Below are 21,444 nucleotides of genomic sequence, written 5' to 3'. Positions count from 1 at the left end.
CAGGCCTACTTCAAAAGATTGTAAGACATGACCTTGGAACCTTCTTGCTCTCCTTGTGGCCATACCCAGATTGGATTTCCACAGGGCATGTATTTTTTTAATATTTTTTTTAATAAGAAGTTGGGGGTTTTGACTAAGAAGCCTCGTCTTTGTACTTTTAATTCAGCCCATGTGACTGTCATAACATTTATTTCTTAGGAAATGAAACATGTTCCTCCTTGAGCAGAGCCACAGAAGAAAGCTGTCGGGTACGCCGGCGACCTCAGGTGTGTGCAGCACGTGTCTGCTGGTGATCTGCTAGCGCTGGACAAAGACCATCACCCCAGGTCCTTTGTTGCTTGGGCCATGGCTCTGCCAGGAAGAGAAACATCAGAAGCCACCTTCTCTGTTGTGGAAGGATTTATATTTAAGGTGTCTTTGAACACCTGAGCAATCAGGGAAACTTAATTTTCCTCTATTGGGGAAAAGCTGCTTTGTAAAGGCTCGCTTGACCCGTTGGGCCAACGCTGGCAAAAACGGATGAGCTTCAAACGAGATGGAAATGGGCAGCGAAGGATGTGTGGATGTGTCACTGCAGCCCAGGATTTGTCACATTGTAAAACAGCACTGCGGTTTTCCCCGCCAGATATATGCAGTGAAGTTTGTGACCTGGGGGTGATTTGAGTGCTGCCGGCTGGGGAAGTTACCCCGACTGGCAGCATTTGGGAAGGCAGAGCCTCCCGCTGTCTCCGAGTGCCGGTTTTGGGTCTTCCCCAGAAGAGGCTGGAGGAACGTGCTAAAACCGATCTGGAAACCTTCCTCCTGCTGACGAGAGGAAGCTTTCCAAATGGGCATGGGAAAAGCTTTCCTTTGGTAATCCTGGAGATAACAGGTCACGCAGCTTTGCCCAGCGGTTCTTGCACAATAACTTGTGGTCAGGCTGAAGTGTCTATTTTAGAAAGGCATCCAAGTGATGGGAGGTCATGCAGCATCTTTGTTATCTCTTCCCGTGGTTAGTTACTCTCACTGTTCCCAGCGCTTTCCTTATTGCTCACCTCCATTTTTACCAGCTTTCCTTTCCAGCTGCTGCGTTTTCGTGTGCATTTGCTGGCTTTAGAGGCTCCAAATACCTTTGCATGTTTGAAAAAAAAAATAAAAACAAAACACCAAAACCCCCAAAAAAACTTAGTGAATGGGTGTGAATGTTCTCCTTAAGTGGCAGCAGCTTTGTTATGGAAGGCTCTTTGGTTTTATTAGACTTTTCAACCCTCCAGTCGACTGTTAAACAAGCCGTAGCTTGTCACGGTTGACAAACCTTCGCTCTGGTCTCAGACCTAACCTACCAGTTTAAAAGGCAGTATTCTTTTGTGTGCAGGTTTCTGGGTGGGGACCATCAGGCTTCGAAGGGAAATTAACTTGCTGCCTTTCTTTCCACCTCCCACCTCAAATAAATTAAGGTTTGTGTTAACTGTTCTGTCACTTCCAAAGGCCAAAAGGAAGTGTCAGCCTATGCTTTAGGTTTTCTGCTGCCAGAGGTACTCTGCTGCACAAAGAGTGCAAGTAGGTGGGAATATGTAATTATATTAAAAACAAAACAGCTGCACGATCAGTGTCAGCAGCTGAAGATAAAATGCATAAAGTTGGGGGTTTTTTTGAATGATTCATGCATAATTATTTAAAAACATGTTGAATTTATTCTGAAGCTTTGGAGGAGAATTATTGCAAGGCTGGCGTTTGCCGTCCATGATGTTTATACACCTGAGTAAATGCCTGTCTCAGCAGTTTGTCGGTGTGGAGCGCTCCAGATCTAAATCCCTGCAAAGGTAAACCCAGCACACCTTTGTCTCTGCGGCTCTTCCCGTCTCCAGAGCCTCCACTCGTGAAGTGGAACCAGTCGTAGTGGTGGCTGGCACTAGGCTAGGCAGGGTGCTGAGGTTCACAAACCATTTTAATAACTGTTTCATGCAGAGTTGCTCTCCGTAGGTTTAGGTGGCAAAGGCCGTAGGAGCTGGATGACACAAATATGCTGATGGGAGTGCTGGAGGGTGGTTGGGGAGCAGCTTTGTGTGCCCGCCAAGCTGTGGGCTCTGTTTGCTCTCATCTTTTTGCAACCCTCCAGCAGTACCTGTTGTATGGGTTGTGGAGGTCGGGGGAAGAAGGGAGGGAAGCGCCTTTGGATGGTCCCTCTTGGATGCAGCAGGCTGGCCATGTCTGATTTTAGGGGTGTTGGAAGGTGCTTTTCCTCATGGTGTGTCATTGCAGGTGTTGGTGCTTTCTGCCCAACTGGGCAAAACTCAGTATTTTTCTTTTCAACCCTGCAGTATTCAGGAGAAGGTGCTGAGAGAGGGGCATTTTTCACATGCTTCTCTCCCTCTGTGTGATTGCCAAGAAGTTGGAAATGTGCTACACCGAACCGGCTGCAAATTATTTTGGGGTGGTTGTTGTTGTTTTTATGCTAACCTAGCACTCTGCCCGACTCACCGGCCCAGATAAGCATCCGTGCAGGGCAGGGCTCTTGCCCACGTGGCTGGGAGGGCAGCCGGCGCAGCCGTGGGTGTCACCGCCAAGCGACCAACGCCTTGCAGTTTCGTCAGGTTCGGGGAGCGTTTTTCCTCCGGTGAGAAGCACAGCGTGAGTGCGTGCTGCAGCCTTCACTGCCTTTCGCTTTGCTCCTCTGCAGCAGAGCGGGGAGAGGCAGGGAAGGATCTCTGAGACCCACACCTCGAGTTGCAGCTCTGATCTGGGCATTAGTCCCTGGGACAGTTCACCAGTTGAACTCCACCACCCTATCGTGCTGGAAGAGACGAGCAAAGTTGAGGAAGGCGGAAACTCCAGTGCTTGTCCTAGCCCCTCTCCTGCTGAGCCCTGCTGCCCACAGCTGTAGTAAGGAGTTCAAGGAGGCTTTTCTAGTCCTGCAGCAGCCTTGGCAGGAAAGCCAGCTGGCCCCACATTGATCTGTTTTCCTTTCTCGATGCAGTGCTGGAGCTCCACGCCTTGCGAGCCGACCGTCCCTTGCTAACACCTTTGACTTGGGCACTCTCAGCCTGTGAGAGGTGGCTTGTTGGAGATGTGGCAAGTGAGCTGATATCTCACTGATTTTGTGGTGCAGATGCAGGCCTTGCAGTCCTCCAGTGCCTGCCCACAGCTCTTCTACACCTTCAGAAGGTTGGATGTGTCCCACAGCTTGCAGGTTTTGCCTCCCCAGTGGTAGGATGCACTCAGGAAGGCAGCAGCTGCTTGAACTCGGCAAGGTCATCTGGGTTTTGGTCCCTGGTGGTGACGCCGTGAGTCAGCTCCACATGGATTGCTCTCTTTCTCACCTCACGTAGGTTCTTCTGTCTGGAGCCATCAACCACATCGCCAGCAGTCAAGCTACAAGCAATCCTTTTCTGTTGTTAATTGCTGCCTGTGGTTTGGCACCAGCAATGTCAGAAACCCTCCCAGGTAGCCCATCTTGGGCTGTGGCCTTGGGTGTTGTGTGTGGCCTTGGGTGGTACGGAGTGGCATAATCCTCTCACTTCCCAGCTTTGGAAATCATCCTGGAAGCCTGAGCTGAAGAAAGAGGATGGGACTGGAGCCAGACCTCTTGTTCCAGATGGGACAGCAGTGGCAGGAACCCCTATTGGGCACGGAGGTATTGCCAAGCCACAGAAGGCAATTATCAGGAAAGAAAAATATGCTTCCTTTAAAATTTGAATTTAAAAAATAATTTTTCTTCTGAAATTGAATGTACACAAATTGATATGCCAAGTAGGCAAAATTGGGATTGTAAGAGCTAGCATATGAAATCATCTAACTCGTGTAGTTAGCAACTTAGTCAAACAGACAGGTTTCTCAAACAGGATTATGTTTGTGCCGGGCTGCCGGGGTTCACCTTTACTATCCTAGTGCTCAGTGCAGCAGTTCCCTCTGTGGTACCACATTTTGAGCATGAATTTGGAAACAGAGAGCGGGTGGGAAATCCTCTTTGGGTGCTGGGGTGAGCGGGGAGATGGGCAGCATCAGGGCGGCCGTGCTGTGGCAGGGCAGAAGGAGAGGCGTCACCTCCAGCCTGGGACCTGCAGTGATCCGGGCTTGAGAAGGTGGAATAGAGAAGGGGCCCTGCTGAGCGTGCGAACCGTCAGGAGCTGTTGGAGGTCAGAGTTGTGGGGAAGCGCCTTACTAGAGCTTTACTATTCTTCTGGCTTCCCATATAGACAAAACTGATTTCTCTTGGAGAGAAGTGTGTCAAAGCTTGTCCCAGGCATGCTGTTAGCTTTCCTTGTGTTAATCCTTCCTCCTTGCTCTTCCCATGGTCTCTGTGATGCAAGATCAGAAAAGGCTGTCTCAGTATCTTGCTGTAGCCGATTGTGGTTTTACCCCTCTCACCAGATTTATTAAAATACTTATGCTCTCAGCAAGTACGTCAGCCATGGCCTCCAGACCTGATGTTGACGGTAGTCTCGCTTCAACCTGGCGGTTGGACTACTCTGCTCTTCCAGAGGTCCCTTCCAACTAATACCTCTGTGATTTTAGTTCCGAGTTAACTGCCAAGCGATCCTCCTCTGTCACATGCACATCTGAGGGACTTTCTCAGCTTTTGTGCAACGACGAGCCTTCAGAAGTTCATAGGCACATATGGTTAAAATAATGGCGCTAACATCTGGCGAGGACACAGGGAACCATCGCTGCAAAGAATCATGAAATACGAGTGCCCTGCTCCGAGGTAAAAGTGGAGTTGCAGCAGCTCTAGCTACAGGAGTAAGAAAAAGCACTTTTCCCAAAAAAAATTGTGGAAAATACTGAAAAGTGAAGGATGAAACTGCGAACCTGTAACAGCCATATATGTTAGATTGTATCCTTGTCTGTCTCCGCTCCTCTAAGGATGTTTTTCAATCTTTCTGGAACGTTAAGCTTTCAAATTGAGAAAGGTGTGTTTCCTTTCCTCTCAATCACGTAGTGATTTTTAATTTGCTGTTTGATCCTGGTTCTCATGCATTAGCAGCATAGGAGCTACCGCATTGGGTTACAAATAAAGCAAGTGGCTGTTCCTTTAAAAAATCATAAGGCTTAAATCGTGCAGTGTTAAAATCAAGCATATTTTTGAAACAACAGAAATGGAAGGAATGGATTTTTTTGTTGTTGTTTAGACTTGGTATGCATGTTATGATCCTCGCATTTTTTAAATAGCTACTCTAAAATCACTTCTGGAGGTGAATTTCTCTTTGCAGAGGTCCTGCATCTCGCCTCCGAGGCCAGCAAAGGTGAGAATGGGCAATGCACTATTTTTAGAAATTGGCAGTGATACATTCCAGGAACTCCCGCAGTATTTTTCAGAACTGAGTTTGAAGGTTTTAAACATAGATAGGGAAATATGTCATCTGTATAAATTGCTCTAAATTAGCTGCAATTTGTTGGGAGTTGCCATTTCTAAGTGCCTATTGCAACTCTAGATATTTGAGGAAGCTTTTGATTATCCTGAGCTTGTAAAATGTAATTGGCTATTTCTTAATTGTTGTCCTCTGTGAAGTATAATTACCTGTAATGTAGAGCTTTTTATTTGTCAATGCCGCAAACAGGAAATCAAGAGTGTCTGATTGAGATAAGTTTGGGGACTCCACCATGACTTGTAATTGCATCAGGTGACTTGTTTGTTCTGGGACTGGTCTCTCCTGTAAAGTCCTGGAGGCCTTCAAAGAACCTAGAAACCTTAAATAACGTCTTTGTGTGTTATTGTGCAGAAGCCTTGCTTGTACTTCCCTAAAACACTCACAGAATCACAGAATCATCCAGGTTGGAAAAGACCCTTGGGATCATCGTGTCCAACAATTAACCCTACTTGCAAGTTCACCCCTAGACCATATCACGCAACACCACATCCAAGCGATGCTTAAACACATCCAGGGATGGCGACTCAACCACCTCCCTGGGCAGCCTGTTCCAATATCCCACAACTCTTTCCGTGAAGAACTTCTTCCCAGTGTCTAGTCTAAACCTACCTTGCTTAAGCTTGAAGCCATTCCCTCTAGTTCTGTCACTAATTACCCAAGAAAAGAGACCAGCACCAGCCTCTCCACAGTGTCCTTTCAGGTAGTTGTAGAGAGTGATGAGGTCTCCCCTCAGCCTCCTCTTCCTCAAACTAAACAGACCCAACTCCTTCAAACGGTCCTCATACGATCTATTCTCCAGCCCCTCGACCAGCTTCGTTGCCCTCCTCTGCGCCCGCTCCAGCACCTCGACATCTCTCTTGTACTGAGGTGCCCAGAACTGGACACGGTACTCGAGTTGAGGCGCAGACACACAGCTCCTCAGAGCTACTGCCCTCTTAGCAGCGTAGTGGCATTCGTTAATTCTGATATATTGCATGAGGTTTCAGGAGGAATAGGCTGAGTTGGAATTAATTGCTTAAATGTAGTTAATCAAAAGATGTGGTACAGCTTAAATGTAGTTAATCAGAAGATGTGGAAGAGCTTGCTGACGTTCATTAATACCGTAGAGGAATCAGTTAATTAAAGCTTAGCGGCCTGAAAGAACCTGATAGATTCAGAGAGTCCCAGCCCTCGCTGGTGTGTGCTGGTACCTGGATGTAGCAGACAGAGGTTGGGGCCATGATGAGCTTGGACCTGCTGCAGACTAAAAGTTGCAGTTGGTCCTCATGTCCCGTTCACCGCAACTGCCCAGCTGGCCTTAACCCAGCGCCGGGGCACGGGTGGGAGTGTGGGGCTGGGGTGACTTGGCTGAGGGCTGTGCTGCATGGCCAGGCTCAGCTTTGGGTCTCTGCTCGTGTCTGCCTGCGTTCGTGTCATGCCTGCTCATGCCGAAGCTTTTATTGTTGTCATCTTCCCAGACTGCATCTGTCCGTGGTAGGATGTTAAACATTATTGCTTAATTGAACTTGGACATTACTGAGGAATTCTTTATGTAGTTCTGGGTGGTTCTCGTGGTTTACGGCAGCAATAGAAGTGTCAGGCTGGGTACGTTCACCCTTCGTTCATCTCTACCCAGGTGCGGCTCTCCTGAGCCCAAGCACCGCTCTGGGGAGCGGCAGAGGAAGATGTAACATAGATTGATGTGGCCACTCGGGGGTTTTACATCCCATGGAGAGTCGTAAAGGGAAAATGAAAAGCCCTCTCGTTGCCTGCTGCAGCCCTGGAGATGCTGTGCCAAAGCAGGCTGGCTTACGAGCAGTTCTGCACCCATACCTCAAGGTTTCCAGAACTTTTGGGTATGTGTGTTTTCCTTACGTGCAGTTTGTAGGTTTAAATATCCTCCTCGCTGTGCCTTTGGAGCATGACTTAGAAGAAGGAACCACTTAAGAGTGTCCTCCAGGAGCTGCTGCCCAGAAGAAGCAGCATAGTCTTCTTTTGGAGGAACCTTCTAAAAACAAAACCTGAAAATAAACCCCCTCTTCTTGCTAAACTAACTAACTCTCTGCAAACACAGAATTATTTGGGTTTATTTTTGCTCTTTTGATGGAGGACGAGTGCTGAACAGTTCTCAGGGAAAGGGGTGAGTCAGCGCGCCCAACAGTGACTCCATTGATAGTTGGGAGGAGTGGTGCTCGAGTCTGTCTAGTCATTGTTGGTGCTTGGCTGGAGCGCCAGGGCTCTGAGGGCAGGCTCCAACACCTCTCGCCAGCCCTCGGAGATCAAACACTATGAGTCAAGCCATGGAACATCATGATAGGGCCCAAATTAATTAATTCTCTTTTCTTTTGGGGGTTGTTTGTTGTTTGGTTTTTTTAAACCCTGTTTTGAGAGTGGGAAGGAAGGGACACACGCACGCACCAGGGTACGTGGGACCCACCAGCTCGTGTGTTGTTGCAAGTTGACTTTTCTTGTGCCTCCCAAGCTCTTCCAGTGGAAACTCTGTCTCAGAGCGATGGATCTGCCAGCTTTCTCCTCTCTCAATATCCTGTCACTGCTCACCTTTCTGTGTAAGGACATGAGGCAGAACTGAAACAGAAACACTTAGCACTGACACACCACTCTTGTGTATCCTGTCTTCTGGTTCTTTTTGTAATTAAAAATGCATAGAGGCTAGAAGACATTTTAAGAGGAGCTTTAGTTCGTTCTGGGATTTATGCGATTTTGATCAAGGTGGGAGAAGGCTGGAGAGGGCTGCATGGTGGGAAGTGTGGCTTAGGCTGCTGACCTACCACCAGCTTTCTCCCAGCTTTTCCCGTCTCCTTTCCCCAAGGTACAGCTTGCTGTCGAAAGTGAGGAACCACATCCATGAAGCCCACAGCTTCCAACAGAGAAGCTGTAAGCGAGACCTTAAAGGCCTATAAACCAGAACTTAAAGGTGATGGGCGTGAGGGACCGTATCCTGTTAATGCAGCAGCTCTTCGTTCCAGCACCGGTATGCCATGCTGTGCTGTGCGTTGGTACCGTCCCCTGGGCAAGAGAGGGTTGCAGCAGGCACCAAAGGCCTTGAACTTCACTTTGGTCTATTAAATGCAAGCGCCACACACTTTGATACCTCGGGCCATGCCGCCCCGAGCTTTCCTCAGGTGCTCTAAACACACGATGTTCACCTCCCATCTCACCAGGCACCAGGAGCCGGCCAATTTTCAGCATAACGCACCATCTCAACTATTTTATTGCTTAATTTAGGCCATAAAGTCCCTTTGATGTGTTGTGTAACGCAACGTTCATTCTGAAAAAGTGGGTGGAGTAGCTTTATGGTATTATAAAAATAAATAAAATGCCTGGCAGGATTTTGAAACCACATGGTCATTCCTCCTCTCTCCGCAGATAAGTTGATTGTTGAGAGAGAAATCTTGCTTAATATCTAACTTTGGGTGATTTATTTCTCCAGAGTCCTTTCATCTCCAGCATGTATTGAGTTATCTGTGACTTCTAATCTGATTGTTTTAAGTGTGATCAAAGAAACCGAGAGAATGCACTTTATTTTCCCACTGTATGAACAGAATGCTGTTTGTACAGTGCATTACATCACCTGTTCCTGCTGCTCCTGAGTCCTGCACCAAATGGCTGCAGTATAAATAGAAAACAGAATGGACTTGTAGGGGGTGATGAAATTTGTTCCACTTGCCGAGTAAAACAGAGTTAACGAATGCTTTCTTCATGCCCAACTCTACCTCGGCACACAACGTCACGAGCTGAAAAATGTTTGAAATAACTCGCTCGCGCGGGGAGTCGAGAGCCGGCATTCGGCAGCGTGAGGAGCCCCGTTAAAAAAGCGAGGGAAATGGCAGGAAGGGAGACTGCTGGGATTTGAAATTGCTGGGATTCTTTCCAGGCCATGCAAAGAAAGAGTTTGGCCTTGTGTCGGAGTCGTTGAGTTGTTCTAGCCGCGATGGTCCGTGGGCAGGGTCTGTGGGGAGAGGTGGAGGCTGTCCTTCCTCAGGCTTGGTGCGGCACGATCCCTGCACGCATGGAGGGCTTGGCCAGCCCAAAGAAACCCGTCTGTCAAAAGCTTTTGGAAGGTCTGGAGGAGGTAGACCACAGGGAGCCACCTAGTTGCTGCGCCAGGACGCAAACTGGACAGTCCTAGGGGAGAAGTGCTGAGGAGCGGCACTTCTTCACGGAGGAGGCCAAGGAGATGCCTCCAAAGATGGGCTTGGGAGCCACGTTTCTCTGCTTGATCCTAAAAATCCTGAAGCCAAGAAAGGATATTGATTTTCTGACATGTCTTAGTGCTTCACCGCCATGTAACCTCAGCGCTCTGTGGAGTACAGCCGTCCTTCTCTCCGCAGCTTTGCTGTGTCTTCCCCTGCTAACCTCTCCCAGCCTCTCTGGGGACACAGCATTTTCACTCTAATTATCTAATTGATTAACATATTTAACTTGGAACATTTGTTCTCAGCCTGTGTTTGACTTTCAGTTTCTTGCTTCTCTTGCAGATCAGGAAGGTAATCTGAGGGCTGAAACCTTGCTTGCCAGCTTTTCCAAACTGTAGCTGTTGGCCTGAAAAAAAACCATTTAAATTTACAAACAAAAAAGAATTCTCTTTCCTTACTGACCTTGCCGTGACACACCTACAGGCCCTCATGAAAATCCCACCCTGGGTAAATAGCTCATGTTTTTATTCAGAGGAGACCTGCCATGCACCAAAGGGGCAGGGGATATTATTTGGGAGATAGGCAGGGGTTTTATCGTAAGCAGTTAGTCTTTAGTGTTGGATTATTGGGTTTTTTTTAAATTGTCTAATTGACTTGCAAGTTGTTCTTGTGCAGCATGTGGTCACTGCAGGAAGACTAAACTTGCAAAAATTGCTAAAACATGTGTCGTCCGCCCCTGCCATCCCTCTCTCTGGGGAGCAGAAAGCCACCAGCGTTTCTGGCGGGTGCCGTTCCAGCGGGGTGAGCTTGGGGCCACCGTCTCCACATCAGCCCCTGGGTGCCGATCCTCTGATACCCGTAAAGGTTTTGCCCATCCATCACTAAGCTGCTGGTGGTTTTCTCTGTAGCCCCCAGGTTGAAGGAGCGGGAAGGAAGCAGGGAGGGGACCAAAGCACGGAGATTTCCCTTTGGAGATTGTCGGGGCGTGGGTTTGGGTCGGGATCTGCGTGGCATCAGCAGCGCCGACTCAGTGCTGCAGCCGTCAGCCCCGCGCGGTGGGGAATTGTCTCTCTCCCAGCGAACTGAGCCGCTCTGCAGTTTCTTTCCAGGAGAATAAGTTTGTCCTTTTCCCTTGAAAGCCGTGCAGCGCCAACAAGGGACTGACTAAGGCTCTCCCAGTTTCCCTGCGGAGTGCTGAGCAGTGGGAACGCCTTGTGCTGCCCACCGTTCTGCTGCTGCCACCAAAGTGGCGGTGGCAGGCTCCAGAGACTGCAGCACGTTGCTCCCCTCGAGGTCATATTGCAAAGGTTGCTGGAGCCGAAACACTTCTCCTTTAATGTTTACACAGCAGTGCTGTTTGGAGTCCCCCTGCTCACTCGGCTTGGGGGGCAGGGAAACCTTACCATTTGCCTTAGGACAGGGTGTTTTCCAGCCCTCCTGGAGCAGCATGTTCCTTCGGGACATTTCAGCTTCCTTTTGTCACGCTGGGTGGTGGGCAGGGGCGTCTGCAATGACTGGGAGGCTTCTCTGCCTCTGAGCCCTTGTTGGGGAAAGGGACCGGATCCTGGGGCACAGACTGATGAAATGATGAGCTTTGGGGCTGTTTTATTGCTGCTGTTGCAGGACCTAGAGGTGTCAGGTTGGACTCCGCGAGTCAGTAGACACAGACCAGCACTGAGGTAAACAGCATCTGCTGGAGTTCACCAGCTGGGATCCCAACAGAAATCCATATTTCAATTGGAGCCACTACTCGGTTGGTTTTCTATCCCCCAGCTGCCTTGCGCAAAAGCACTTAGCGAGTCACTTCAAAAGCACCCAGAGGTGTGAATTACAGCTGATGTAATTAATTTGTGTTTGTGGGCCTGGCCCCCTGCAGTCTAGGTGGCACGTTGGGCTGGCGGTTTGGAAGAACAAAAGTCTAATCTTGGAGAAGATTAGGAATTCTTTGACGAAAGGTTAAGCCAGGGCGCCGCTGCCTTATCATTTGTGCTGGTGTCCTGTGGCAAATCTGTAATTTAAGGCAGGAGCAGTAGGCAGGCTGCTTCTTACGCCAGCTTTAAAGAAGCACCATCCCTGCTCACCTACCTGGTGGTTTTGCAAAGCAAAGTCTTAAAAATGGTTAGGTGTAAAACAAGACTGAGGCAAATCTAGACCCTAAGTCACTGCAGGGGTGCCCCTTGCAAGGACATTCAGAGCTGGAGCCTGCTGTGTGACTTTTGAAGTCTTCCTTCCCAAGCCCATCTCCGTGCTGTCTCCCGCCTCTTCTGCTCGTCTGTTCTCATCCCTCCCACCCTGGGGTGAGTGAGCAGCACTAACGCTGTGAGAAGAGCCAGCGATGAAGCGGGGAAGCAGGCAGACGGACCAGCAGACAGCTCTCAAAAGAGGGGAGGCCAGCCTTGCCTTTCCTGCAGGCTGCCTTGGCGTGCTGAGCCCCAGCCCGGCTGCAGCAGGATTTAGTCCCAGCACACTTCCAGCCAGCATGTCATGGCAAGCTTCCCCGAGCAGCAGTTTCCACTTTTCCTCTTTGGTGTCTATTGTTTTGTTATTTGGGGAGCTGGCATCTGTGATCAAGCTTGAAACGTGGTTAGCATTAGCCTCTGGTGCAATGGGTTGGGCTTTTTTCCTTTCAGATTGGTCTGAGCCTGAGCGCGTCTTTCCCTGGACAACATGAGGGGTCCCCAGCTCTCCTGTGACCCAGACGCTTGGGCAGCAACGCAGCGTTGTGTTCAGTGCCGAAAGACCATCCTGTTTAGTCTCAGGAGAGCTGCAAAGCTCTGGCTTGGGCTAAATCGGGCAAGTAGTCACTTGGTCACATGCGAGTTTCCAAAAGATTGGGACTGGCTGAGTGCTGATGGTTTGGATTTAGGCGTTTGGTGAACAGCATCGGGAATAGGTTACATTCTCAATTGTTTTGATTTTAATCTAACGTGTTAATAACGTGAGGCTCCTCACATGAAAATATATTTCCAAGTTGCTTTAAGTATTTGCTAGCATAGTAAGTTGAAGACATATGTGAAAGGAAGGGCCATCTGATGAACTGCTATTGTTCTCTTAATTCAACCCACCCCATTTGGGCCACTCTGCATGAATGGCTTTGTGTTTGCTAATAAAATCGTGCTATGTTCCCTGCAACACATGTTCTGCATGTCCCAGCTAGTCAGCAGCAGTAAAACCTTATTTTATAGGTTTATAATATTCCTTTCTTAAGTGTGGCTTCTTTTGGAGACAGTGGTACTTCCATGGTTGGCTTGGCATGCTTGAACACACAGAGCTGCTATAACCCCGGGTTTCTGGCACGTCTTCCTCCTTTCCCTTGGTACCTGGGACTCTTGCTCCATGTCAGCGAGTGTGTGTACCTCCTCACCTGAAGGGTGATGTGTTAGCATGTTGACTGTTGGAAGAGAAATAGAAATGTACTGCTTGGACTGCATCCTCTGCCTTTCTCCCCAGAAGGTTTGAACAAGCCCACATTGCTTCTCGGGCTGGCTTGGGGAGGGTCCGAGAGCAGCTGCGGGCTCCATAGCCCGTTTGTCTGCTGGGTTTTGGAGACCCGAAGAGGTTGTGGGAAGAGCCCTGCTGTTGTGTGAGCCCAGCAGAGCTGCAAGCAGCATGATGGTTTCTTTGGGCAATCCCTGAGACCGAGGGATGAAAAGCAACCTTCTGCCCTAGCACAGCATCTCAGAGGGGGATGCTCTTTGCCGTTGGCTGGCAGTGGTCCTCTAGCAGCCACATCCAGGCTGGGGAGAATCAGTATGCAGAGCAGTTGCTCCCTTTCCTTGGCACATTGTTTTTGAAGGGCTGTAGGGTGGAGGGGATTAGCCCAAGTTCTTAGGGGAGAAAGCCAGCAGGGGATGGCTGGTCATTTTTTGTTCCTTTTGTGGCACAAACAATCTCTCCCTTACTACTCGCAGGGACTCATGAGCCTTTGTGATGTTTATTAGGCTGAAAGATTTGGAGACCTCTGGTCTAGATAGCTCTCCAGCTGAGAAGGGGAATTTAGGCACTTGTGATAGTGTGGCCAAAGAAACTACAATAAATATTTGGGAGATTTTAGCATTTGGCATTTGTCAAGAACGGTTTAACAGAATGAAATCTTTAGTGGAAAGGGTGGAAGTCCAGCTGAAATGACAAAGATGTGCCTGGGTTGGCGCTGGCACATCTTCCACACTTCAGGGATTAGAAGGAATTGTGTAATAGCAAGCATAACGATCTGCAGAATTGGCTCATTTAAACTTCAGCTGCTTTTGTTTAGGAGGTGGACTTAAAATCTGAAACTGGGTCAACATCTTTTCTTGCTCTAGAACTAAAAGTTCCGCACATTTCAGACTTGTGTTTGAAGAGACCTCTTCCTTATTGCTGTTAACCAGCCCTCCTGGGCTAAATTTCAGCCAGGCAGACGACCTTGGCCTGCAACTTCTTGTCACCTGGGAAAGTGGCATTGATCAGGAACAGAAAAGATTTTCTAATGTCTTATGATCCTCTCACATCCTCTCCTGCTGAGCAAATCGCAGTCCTTGGTCCTCTTTAGCACTGATGGAAACATCTCTCTAAGACTAGCAGCTGAACAGGCACCGTTCTGGGACTATATTCACTTGTCTGGATTTTTACCTCATTTTCAGTGAAGGTCAGTATCCAAGTTTTATCGCTTCGTGAACTTGCCATGAGCTGCCAGGGAGACAGAAGTCTTTCTTAGCAATTGCATTCTTCCCAAAAATGAAGCCCAAGTCTTTGTGAGCAGTGTCCCGAGAGCTGTTGTGGCCCCCTATCTCCTCTGCTTACCGCAGGGAATAAAATCCCCAGGGGGTTTTTGGGGTGCAACTGCATTTCCAGCAGTGAATGAAGATTCTTCTTCCTGATCCCGGGGGCAGCTGCTCACAGATACGTATGGCCTCCTGATCTCCTGGGCTTGGCCCCACTCAAGGAAATGTGTGGATACTTTGTCCCGACATGTTCCCTAACTTTTCCCAGAGAGTATTCCCTGGAGAGGGATTTGCAAGGTTAGTGTCTGGAAGTAGCTGCTTGGGAAAGCCCTCTTCCTTGCTGCTGGAGAATGCAGCCTGGTTAGCTGTTCTGATGGCTCATCTGGACTGGGGTAGACTGCCAGCAGTGAGACTCAGAGCAGTTGTGAAGTTGAAGATCTGGAGGTCAGAAATTACGGCCCTTGGGTGGGCAATCTCTCCAGGCTGTCAGCCTGCTCCCTGCAGGCAGCAAAGTGATCCTGCACACGAAGGATGTCCGTAAGTTGCCAGCAGTGGAATTCGTAAATTCATTTATTATTTGCTTAAAGGTGCACCACGATGCGTTTCTGCAGCGTACATAGACATCTGCTACCGTCTTAAGTGGAGAAGATGATGCCATTGAGCAGGTGCTGTGTTAGCACCATGCACATGCAAAACCCAAGAGTCTCTCTTTGCTCGCTTTACGGTGTGTAGATATACACACAGTCCAGCAAGATCAGTCCTGGAATAAGAACCTCTGGCAAATACTGTGCCTGGATGTGACAAGGTACCGGCAGCAAAAGTTGGCAGCCAAGTCTCTCTGCTGTCGCGTCATGTCAGGCAAGAGCCTCACAACTGCAGATGCAAATGTGCAGGCTCAGACATCGGTGTCACAAGCTCCTGCATGTTTTGGTTAATTCATCTACAGTTTTCACACGTAAGTTCGAGGACAAGTGCTTTCATCAACTCTGCGATCAAAAAGTATGCCAAGGCTATTATGACTCATGTTACACACTCACTTGTAGATTTGCGGGGGGGAGGGTGTTAATGGTGATGTTAAAATATCAGTCATTTACTATATAGACGGAGCTGGCAGCAGTGGCTGTGCTTATGGTTGCCTAACATTTCCCATTATATAAAACTTTGTTGTAGTTGCTCATATCTTTATCAGACTGTGTTGTTTGGTATTCCTCCATGCTGAGATTCTGCCTGAGGCTGAATTATTTTGGCAAATTTTAGGGGGAGGAAATTACATTGTTTTGCTCGTGTCAGAGTCTTACAATTACTTCTCATGGATAACCTTCCAGCTTTCCTACTTTGAAGCAGGGGTGTATCGTTTGGCAAGGGGGTTGCTGGAGGTGGGAGAGGCGCTGGCAGCTTGAACGTACCTTCTGCTGTCCGTGTGAGAATCTGTCCAGTTTGATTAAATTATAAGCTCCTGACAATTCCATGAGCTCTATAGTAGATGGTTTAAACTTTTGGCAGCCAGAGTATCTGAAAGCTGTGTTCACTCAGACAATGCTCGTGGCTAAAACTTCGGAGACTGTGAACTAATTCCTGTTGCTGATGATTGGGAAGAGGTGCAGAGGGTGAGATCCTCCAGCGGTGAGCAGGTGATGTGGGGAGCTAGCAAGACGCGAGGCCATGCAGGCTATGGAAAAGGGGTTTTCTGATGCTTCCCGGAGTTTTCAGGTGCTGTGGCTAACGCTGCCTCTTCGGCCTTACTTTGAGCACATTACCCAGCAGGGAGATGCTGCTGACCTGCTCATCTCGGCCAGTTTTGACACGGGGTTAAAATTCCCTTTTGTGCAAATGAGTGGCAAGTTAAAGAAGAGAAACCCTATCTGCCTGCAAGGGCTGTGAGCTGCCCCTAAGGGTATGATTGGACCCATAGAGCTGAACGGGAGGGAGGGGCTGGGGGTTTTTTACTCCATATAGACATGGGACGGTGTAACTGTGATGCACAGATGCTATCACGTGGTGTTTCATAAATTCCTCTACTCTTGTAGCTGCTTGTTGCTGTGTGACCATGGGTTCTTTAAGCCTCTTGCTTGGTCAGTGCCTGGGATGGCTGGTGCCAAGGGAAGTACAGAGCAGGTAGGAAGGAAAGTGTACAGGGCACTTGCATTATCTCTTACATCATTAAAAGGCCTTGCAGAGGAAGAGGCAGAAGGTGCAAGGAGAAGAAACAGGTGCTTCTGTGCTGGTTTCTGCCAGAGACATCCCGTAAGACAGCTCTTCTCCCTGGGAGAGAGTCTTCCTGCATGCCTGACCTTTCCGTGTGCAAGGTAAGACCCGGATCAGACCCACTGATGTGCTGAGCGTGCATCACGGCAGAAGTCTTTCAGAAATGCTGAGTATTAAGTCTGGAGCATTTCAAGTTGAGCATCCACATCTTGAGGAAAAAAAAAGGACAATTTCAGCCTTGCAGTTGGCTCTTTGTACGTAAGAGGATAATAGTTTTTTCTTCCTCCGGAACAGCAGCACAATAAATACAAGATTCACTTGTGAAAACTGCTGCAGAAGAATCTCCAACACGTGCTGAATAGTGCTGTATTCAGCATGAGATTTGGGTGGTGTAAAACTACAAAGGAGGGGAAGGTAAGGGTAGTGATCCATTTATCCTGCGCTCCTAGGGGATGAAGTTCTGCAGAGAGTAGTGCGGGATCAGTGACAGAGACTGTCATACATGGCCACGAGAGAGATGAGTAGAAGATAATTTTTTTCGAAACCATGGATTGCTTTTCCCTGCTGTCTCAAGGAGAAAGCATCTAAAGCAAAGCGGCGTTTCTGTGTTACTGACTTGGTCAATGAAATCCTGTATGTATGGTGCCACATAGGCATTCTGTAACAGATGGTGTGCTTGTGTCATGCAGATGGGCTCCAGGGTTTCACAGCTCTTGTGCTCCAGGCCCTACTCAGAAAACAGCCTTTTACTTCATCTGCAGGATTTCATCTCTAATTATGGTAGGAGGAACGAGCGCGGCGCGTGGCAGTGGGTCAGGCTGGCCGCCGTGCTCTGCTCTGGGCTCCGCCTGCTATGGAAAACGGTAGCAGGCACGCATCAGGTTAGCTGGAGGTGATCTAGGGCCCATCCACCACTGTCCAAAGTGCAGAATTAAACCCAAGTCTCAGCAATGGCCCTCCCAAAATCTGACTTTTGCAGTGGGCTGGTGCCAACTTTGGTGTCTGGGAAGGTGTCAGCTGGAGCATTTGAGGCGACTGTACAATCTCTTCTCCATGTAGGTTTTCTGCCGAGATCTGGCCACAGCCTCGTCATTTTTCAGCGTGTTTAATAACAGTCTCTCCACACCTCCTGGTTCTGACTAATTATCGCAGTGTTCTTGGGGCCTCCCTTCCCTGTTGGATTTGGTTGGGTGTCAGCAAATACCTTGTAGTAGGAATTTCTGGAGCGAGTTAAAGGGAGATCAAGAGTTTGATCACTTAGCTTTCCGTCTTTAAGAAACTGAGGTAAAAAAAGTACAGCTGTCTTTTGTCTGAACAGTGGCTAATTTATTTAGTTTAAAAAAAAAAGCACATTACTTGCATGGTCGCCCGTTTTTCCTAAATGAAACCGTCAACTGGTTTTAATTGTATAAAGATACGTAGGAATGGAATGAGAGTTCAAACAGCTCTTTTACAGCACTTTAAACGGGCATGGTACTTCATATGTATCCCCACAATAATGCATACCAGATGAAAAGATGCTGCGGAATTTGTGTAATAAAGGTAAAAGCCCATATATCTGCCTATTCTAATGGATGAGAACCAAAACAGAACAATTCTATATGGCAAAAATAACAACGAACCCCAGTGCAGTTCTTGAAGTCAGGTTTCACTTGCTGCAAAAGGACACTGAAGAAAAAAAAACAGCACAGGACTTCCCTGAGCAGCGGCCAGGCTGGGTAAGGAGATGGGCTGCGTATTTATGCCTCCTGATGGCTGCCCCAGCACTCTCGCAGTACCCTTAAAGGTCTTTCATCTCCCTCCGGTCTGGAGTTCAGCTGTGGCAGTGTCCCAGGAGCTACCTTGTGAGCTCCTGTGCCATTTGACTGTGAGCAACTCTTTTTTTTTTTTTCCCTTCCCTGCCTCTTGTTTTTAACTGCATTTTAATATCCATTTAAATGAGGTGAACTGGTTCTTGCACCTTGAACTGTTTAGTGAATACCTCTGGAGACGTTTGTTGTCACCTTCAGGAGAGGAGCAAGCCCAGCCAGGTCCTTCTAGTTCTGGTCAAGGTACAGGCAGTAGATTGTCCTTGCTGACAGACCTGTGCCAGCCGGCTTCGGGTACCAAATTCACCGCTGGATTCTTTGCTCTTGGCTTGCCAGTCAGACACCAAATTTAGATCTGTTTGTAGAAGTGCAGCCACAAGAAATGGGAAACTGAACCTGCTGATTTCATTCCTCATTTTTAAATGTGACTTTGCGACCTCGGTGAAGCGATTGATGGTTTGGATTCCAGGTCTGGCTGGAGATGCAAGGGTTGGTGACTGTCCCAAAACTAGGACTGAGAAAGAGGACTTTACTCCACACTATCTAAGGAAAGGTTACTTTAGTCCTTATTTAAAACGAAGACTGTCTGTAACATCTTCACAAGACTGAATTCCCTCTGTACACCTGTTTTCTGGGGACAGCAGCACGTTATTTGCCATTAGTCTGCTAAACTCTTAAAAGAGGAAAAAAAATTATTTCTAGAAGAGGAAGGGTCCTTTTTAACAGCATCTGTCCCCCTTGGACACAGTTTCTGCAGGTTCATTCCTTCTGGGTGTTGTTGTTACAGTTCTTGTGGGGATGTGTCATTGCTGTCAACCTCGAACCTCAGCAGTCCTCGTCGGAAGGATGACATGACTCAGTCCACCCTCGTCTTGCCCCGACCACGGCATTATATTGCCCAGGTCGGCCTGAGCTGAGAAGGAAATGTCGGAATAGGAGCTCCCCACAGAAACTGGGAGCCCGAGTTGGGGTTTATACATCTGCTGTGATGCTGAGCAGTAAATGACAGAACAAGTTTAAAAGCTTTTTGCAGCTTGCCACTGTTTTTGTTGTCGATACAACCTGATGTTTGTTAACGTGATCCAACAAGTATCCTTTAACGACCTCATTTGGGGAGCTTGTGAGACTCGGAGGGCCGCTGGGGGAGTTCTGTTTCATGGTGCTGCACTTCCGAGACCTGCTTAGCTGTCCTGGTTGCTGTCAAACGATGCTTATGAACTCCTGCTCATTATGAAGTACTGATTGGAGGCAGAAGTCTTCTGGGGAGGGTGATCTTTTCTGTCCCAATCTAATGGTCTCTTGACTTTAAACTTAAATGTGTTCCCCGATAGAAGTCAAGTTAAATACAGCTTTGCAGGAATTTTTAATTTGAAGGTATGAAACATCTTTGTGAAGGTCTTTTGCTCAACTGAGTTGTTTTTTCATGTGCTGCCAGTATCTGATCCCACTTCTTGACCTTTAATATACACTGAGAGAGAAGATTAGGATGTTTCTAATCAGCTGAATCTCCCCTCTGGGAGCACTATTAAATCCTGACTCTCAGCTTTATCTCTGCCAGGTCTTGCCAGCCCTTCGTGTTTTTGGGTTTGTTACCAGCTGAGGTCGGATTTCGGTCACCTCAAAGGTTCTTGTTCAATTGGGGCAGTTTCTTGGATCCTTTCTGTAGGAGTTAAGACACCAGCGAGTGACTCTGCTTGGAGGCAGACCTCTTCGTTTCATGTGCGTTAGTGAGCCAGACCTTATTCAGTGAAATAAAGTCCTTTTTTTGTGCAGGATTATTGCTAATCCTACCCACCTCGTCATTAGTGGGGCTTCATCAAAGGTCTTCAGAATCAAACTTGAGTGGTTTTGAGGCACTAAGTCAGGTGCCTCATAGATCTTCAAAATATTATATCATCTGGTTTCTTTTAACACCCAAGGTTGTAATTTCATTGAAATGCCAGGTCTGCTGGCAGTTAATTGGTAATGAGTATTGCATTTCAGGCCATTGTTTTGATGAGGATTTAAGTGGGGCTAACAAGTCCGTGGCTGTGGGGCTCAGCGTACATTGCGTGGCCCAGTGACACCAGCAAGCAGTTTAATGTCAAAGCTGCAACTAGTCGTTGTCAAATGGAGCCCCTTGAGTTGTGTATCTTCCCTTTGTGGTTTCAGTATCCAGAATTTTATCCCTGAAAGTGGTACAGACAACAGATTGCACTGCTGGGGTCTGTACCGTCCTGAAAAGCTTCGTTGATCTCAGGGAAGGGCTGAGCCCAGGAGGTCTGACGTGCCCTTTGATTCCAGTGGCTCCCGTTCCCCAGGGTGGTCCCTGTGCCCATCCGCGTCCTTGCCCCGTCTCACGAGGCTCTGTAGCTACAGAGAAAGGAGGGGAGTGGTCTGGAGTCATTGGCGAAAGCTGGATGCTTTGTTTCCATCCAGAAACACTCATCCTGCAGACCCTGGTCTTAAATTACTGAGCTTGCAGAGAAATCTGCTCGTAATTTTTTTCTTGTAAGCCCTTTCTTGTCGAGCAGAGATTTTGGCAGAGAAGAGTGGAGGCGCTGGAGAATCCCCAGTTCTGCCTGGTTATACCAAGCCTCCTCAGATCTTTCCTTGGAACGAGCAGGCAAGAGGAAATACTTTCCATTTCAGAGAAGCGTGGACAAACAACGTCGCTTCAGACGGAGAAGAAAAGCGGCAGACGGGAGTTACAGCGCTGAATCCTGCTAGCCAAAAGCATGCTCTTGCCTTTATTCAATCATTCCTGGAACACAGTGTTCTTATTGTATTCCTCCTCACCCCGCTCAGTGCCTCTCCACGGGCTCAGGACTCGGAGATACCCCGACCACAGCGCTGGCGGGCTTGAGGAAGTTAAAAAAAGCATCAAACGCATCGCGGAAACGGACCCTCTCCCTCGCCTGACGCGTTTTCTGAAAACCTGGATCCCGTTAGAAAGGTTCCTGCTGTCTGGAAAACAAAGTACTCACTCGCCTGGTTTAGTCATTAAGTAAATTTGTGGTTTGGTTGAGACGAAAAATAATGAAGAAAAGCTGTTGAAATCTCGGGATTAATTTGATAGTTTGCAGGCAGTGGTGTTTTTAAACGGAGCTGCTGCCTTCCTTCGGCTGCGAGCAGACCCAGGTATAAACCTGGGCTTCCCTTCCTCCCCATGCCACAGAGGCAGGCATTTGGAAGTAATTAGTTTGACGAAGGCCCTTGCAGGCGAGGGGGATGCTGCGGGCTGGCAGCCGCCTTGTGTGGGTGTCTG

At 48.3% G+C, this 21,444-nt stretch overlaps 1 protein-coding gene across 1 annotated transcript in view; it reads left to right on the top strand.

Annotated features, from left to right (window-relative positions):
* The window catches only part of LOC104273610 (axin-1-like), a gene marked incomplete at its 3' end in the record, with an annotated part of 37,800 nt that overhangs the window by 9,060 nt on the left and 7,296 nt on the right, over positions 1-21,444 (top strand). The window contains exons 3-4 of the mRNA XM_009868996.1: positions 605-611; positions 20,834-20,873. Of these exons, the coding sequence (XP_009867298.1) occupies positions 605-611; positions 20,834-20,873 (47 nt within the window). The remainder of the gene's footprint in view (positions 1-604; positions 612-20,833; positions 20,874-21,444) is intronic.

Source organism: Apaloderma vittatum, unplaced genomic scaffold, assembly GCF_000703405.1.
Source record: "Apaloderma vittatum isolate BGI_N311 unplaced genomic scaffold, ASM70340v1 scaffold41764, whole genome shotgun sequence".
Lineage (NCBI taxonomy): Eukaryota > Metazoa > Chordata > Aves > Trogoniformes > Trogonidae > Apaloderma > Apaloderma vittatum.
The sequence above is the reverse complement of the archived record's forward strand: the minus strand, read 5'-3'. Positions and strand labels throughout refer to the sequence as shown.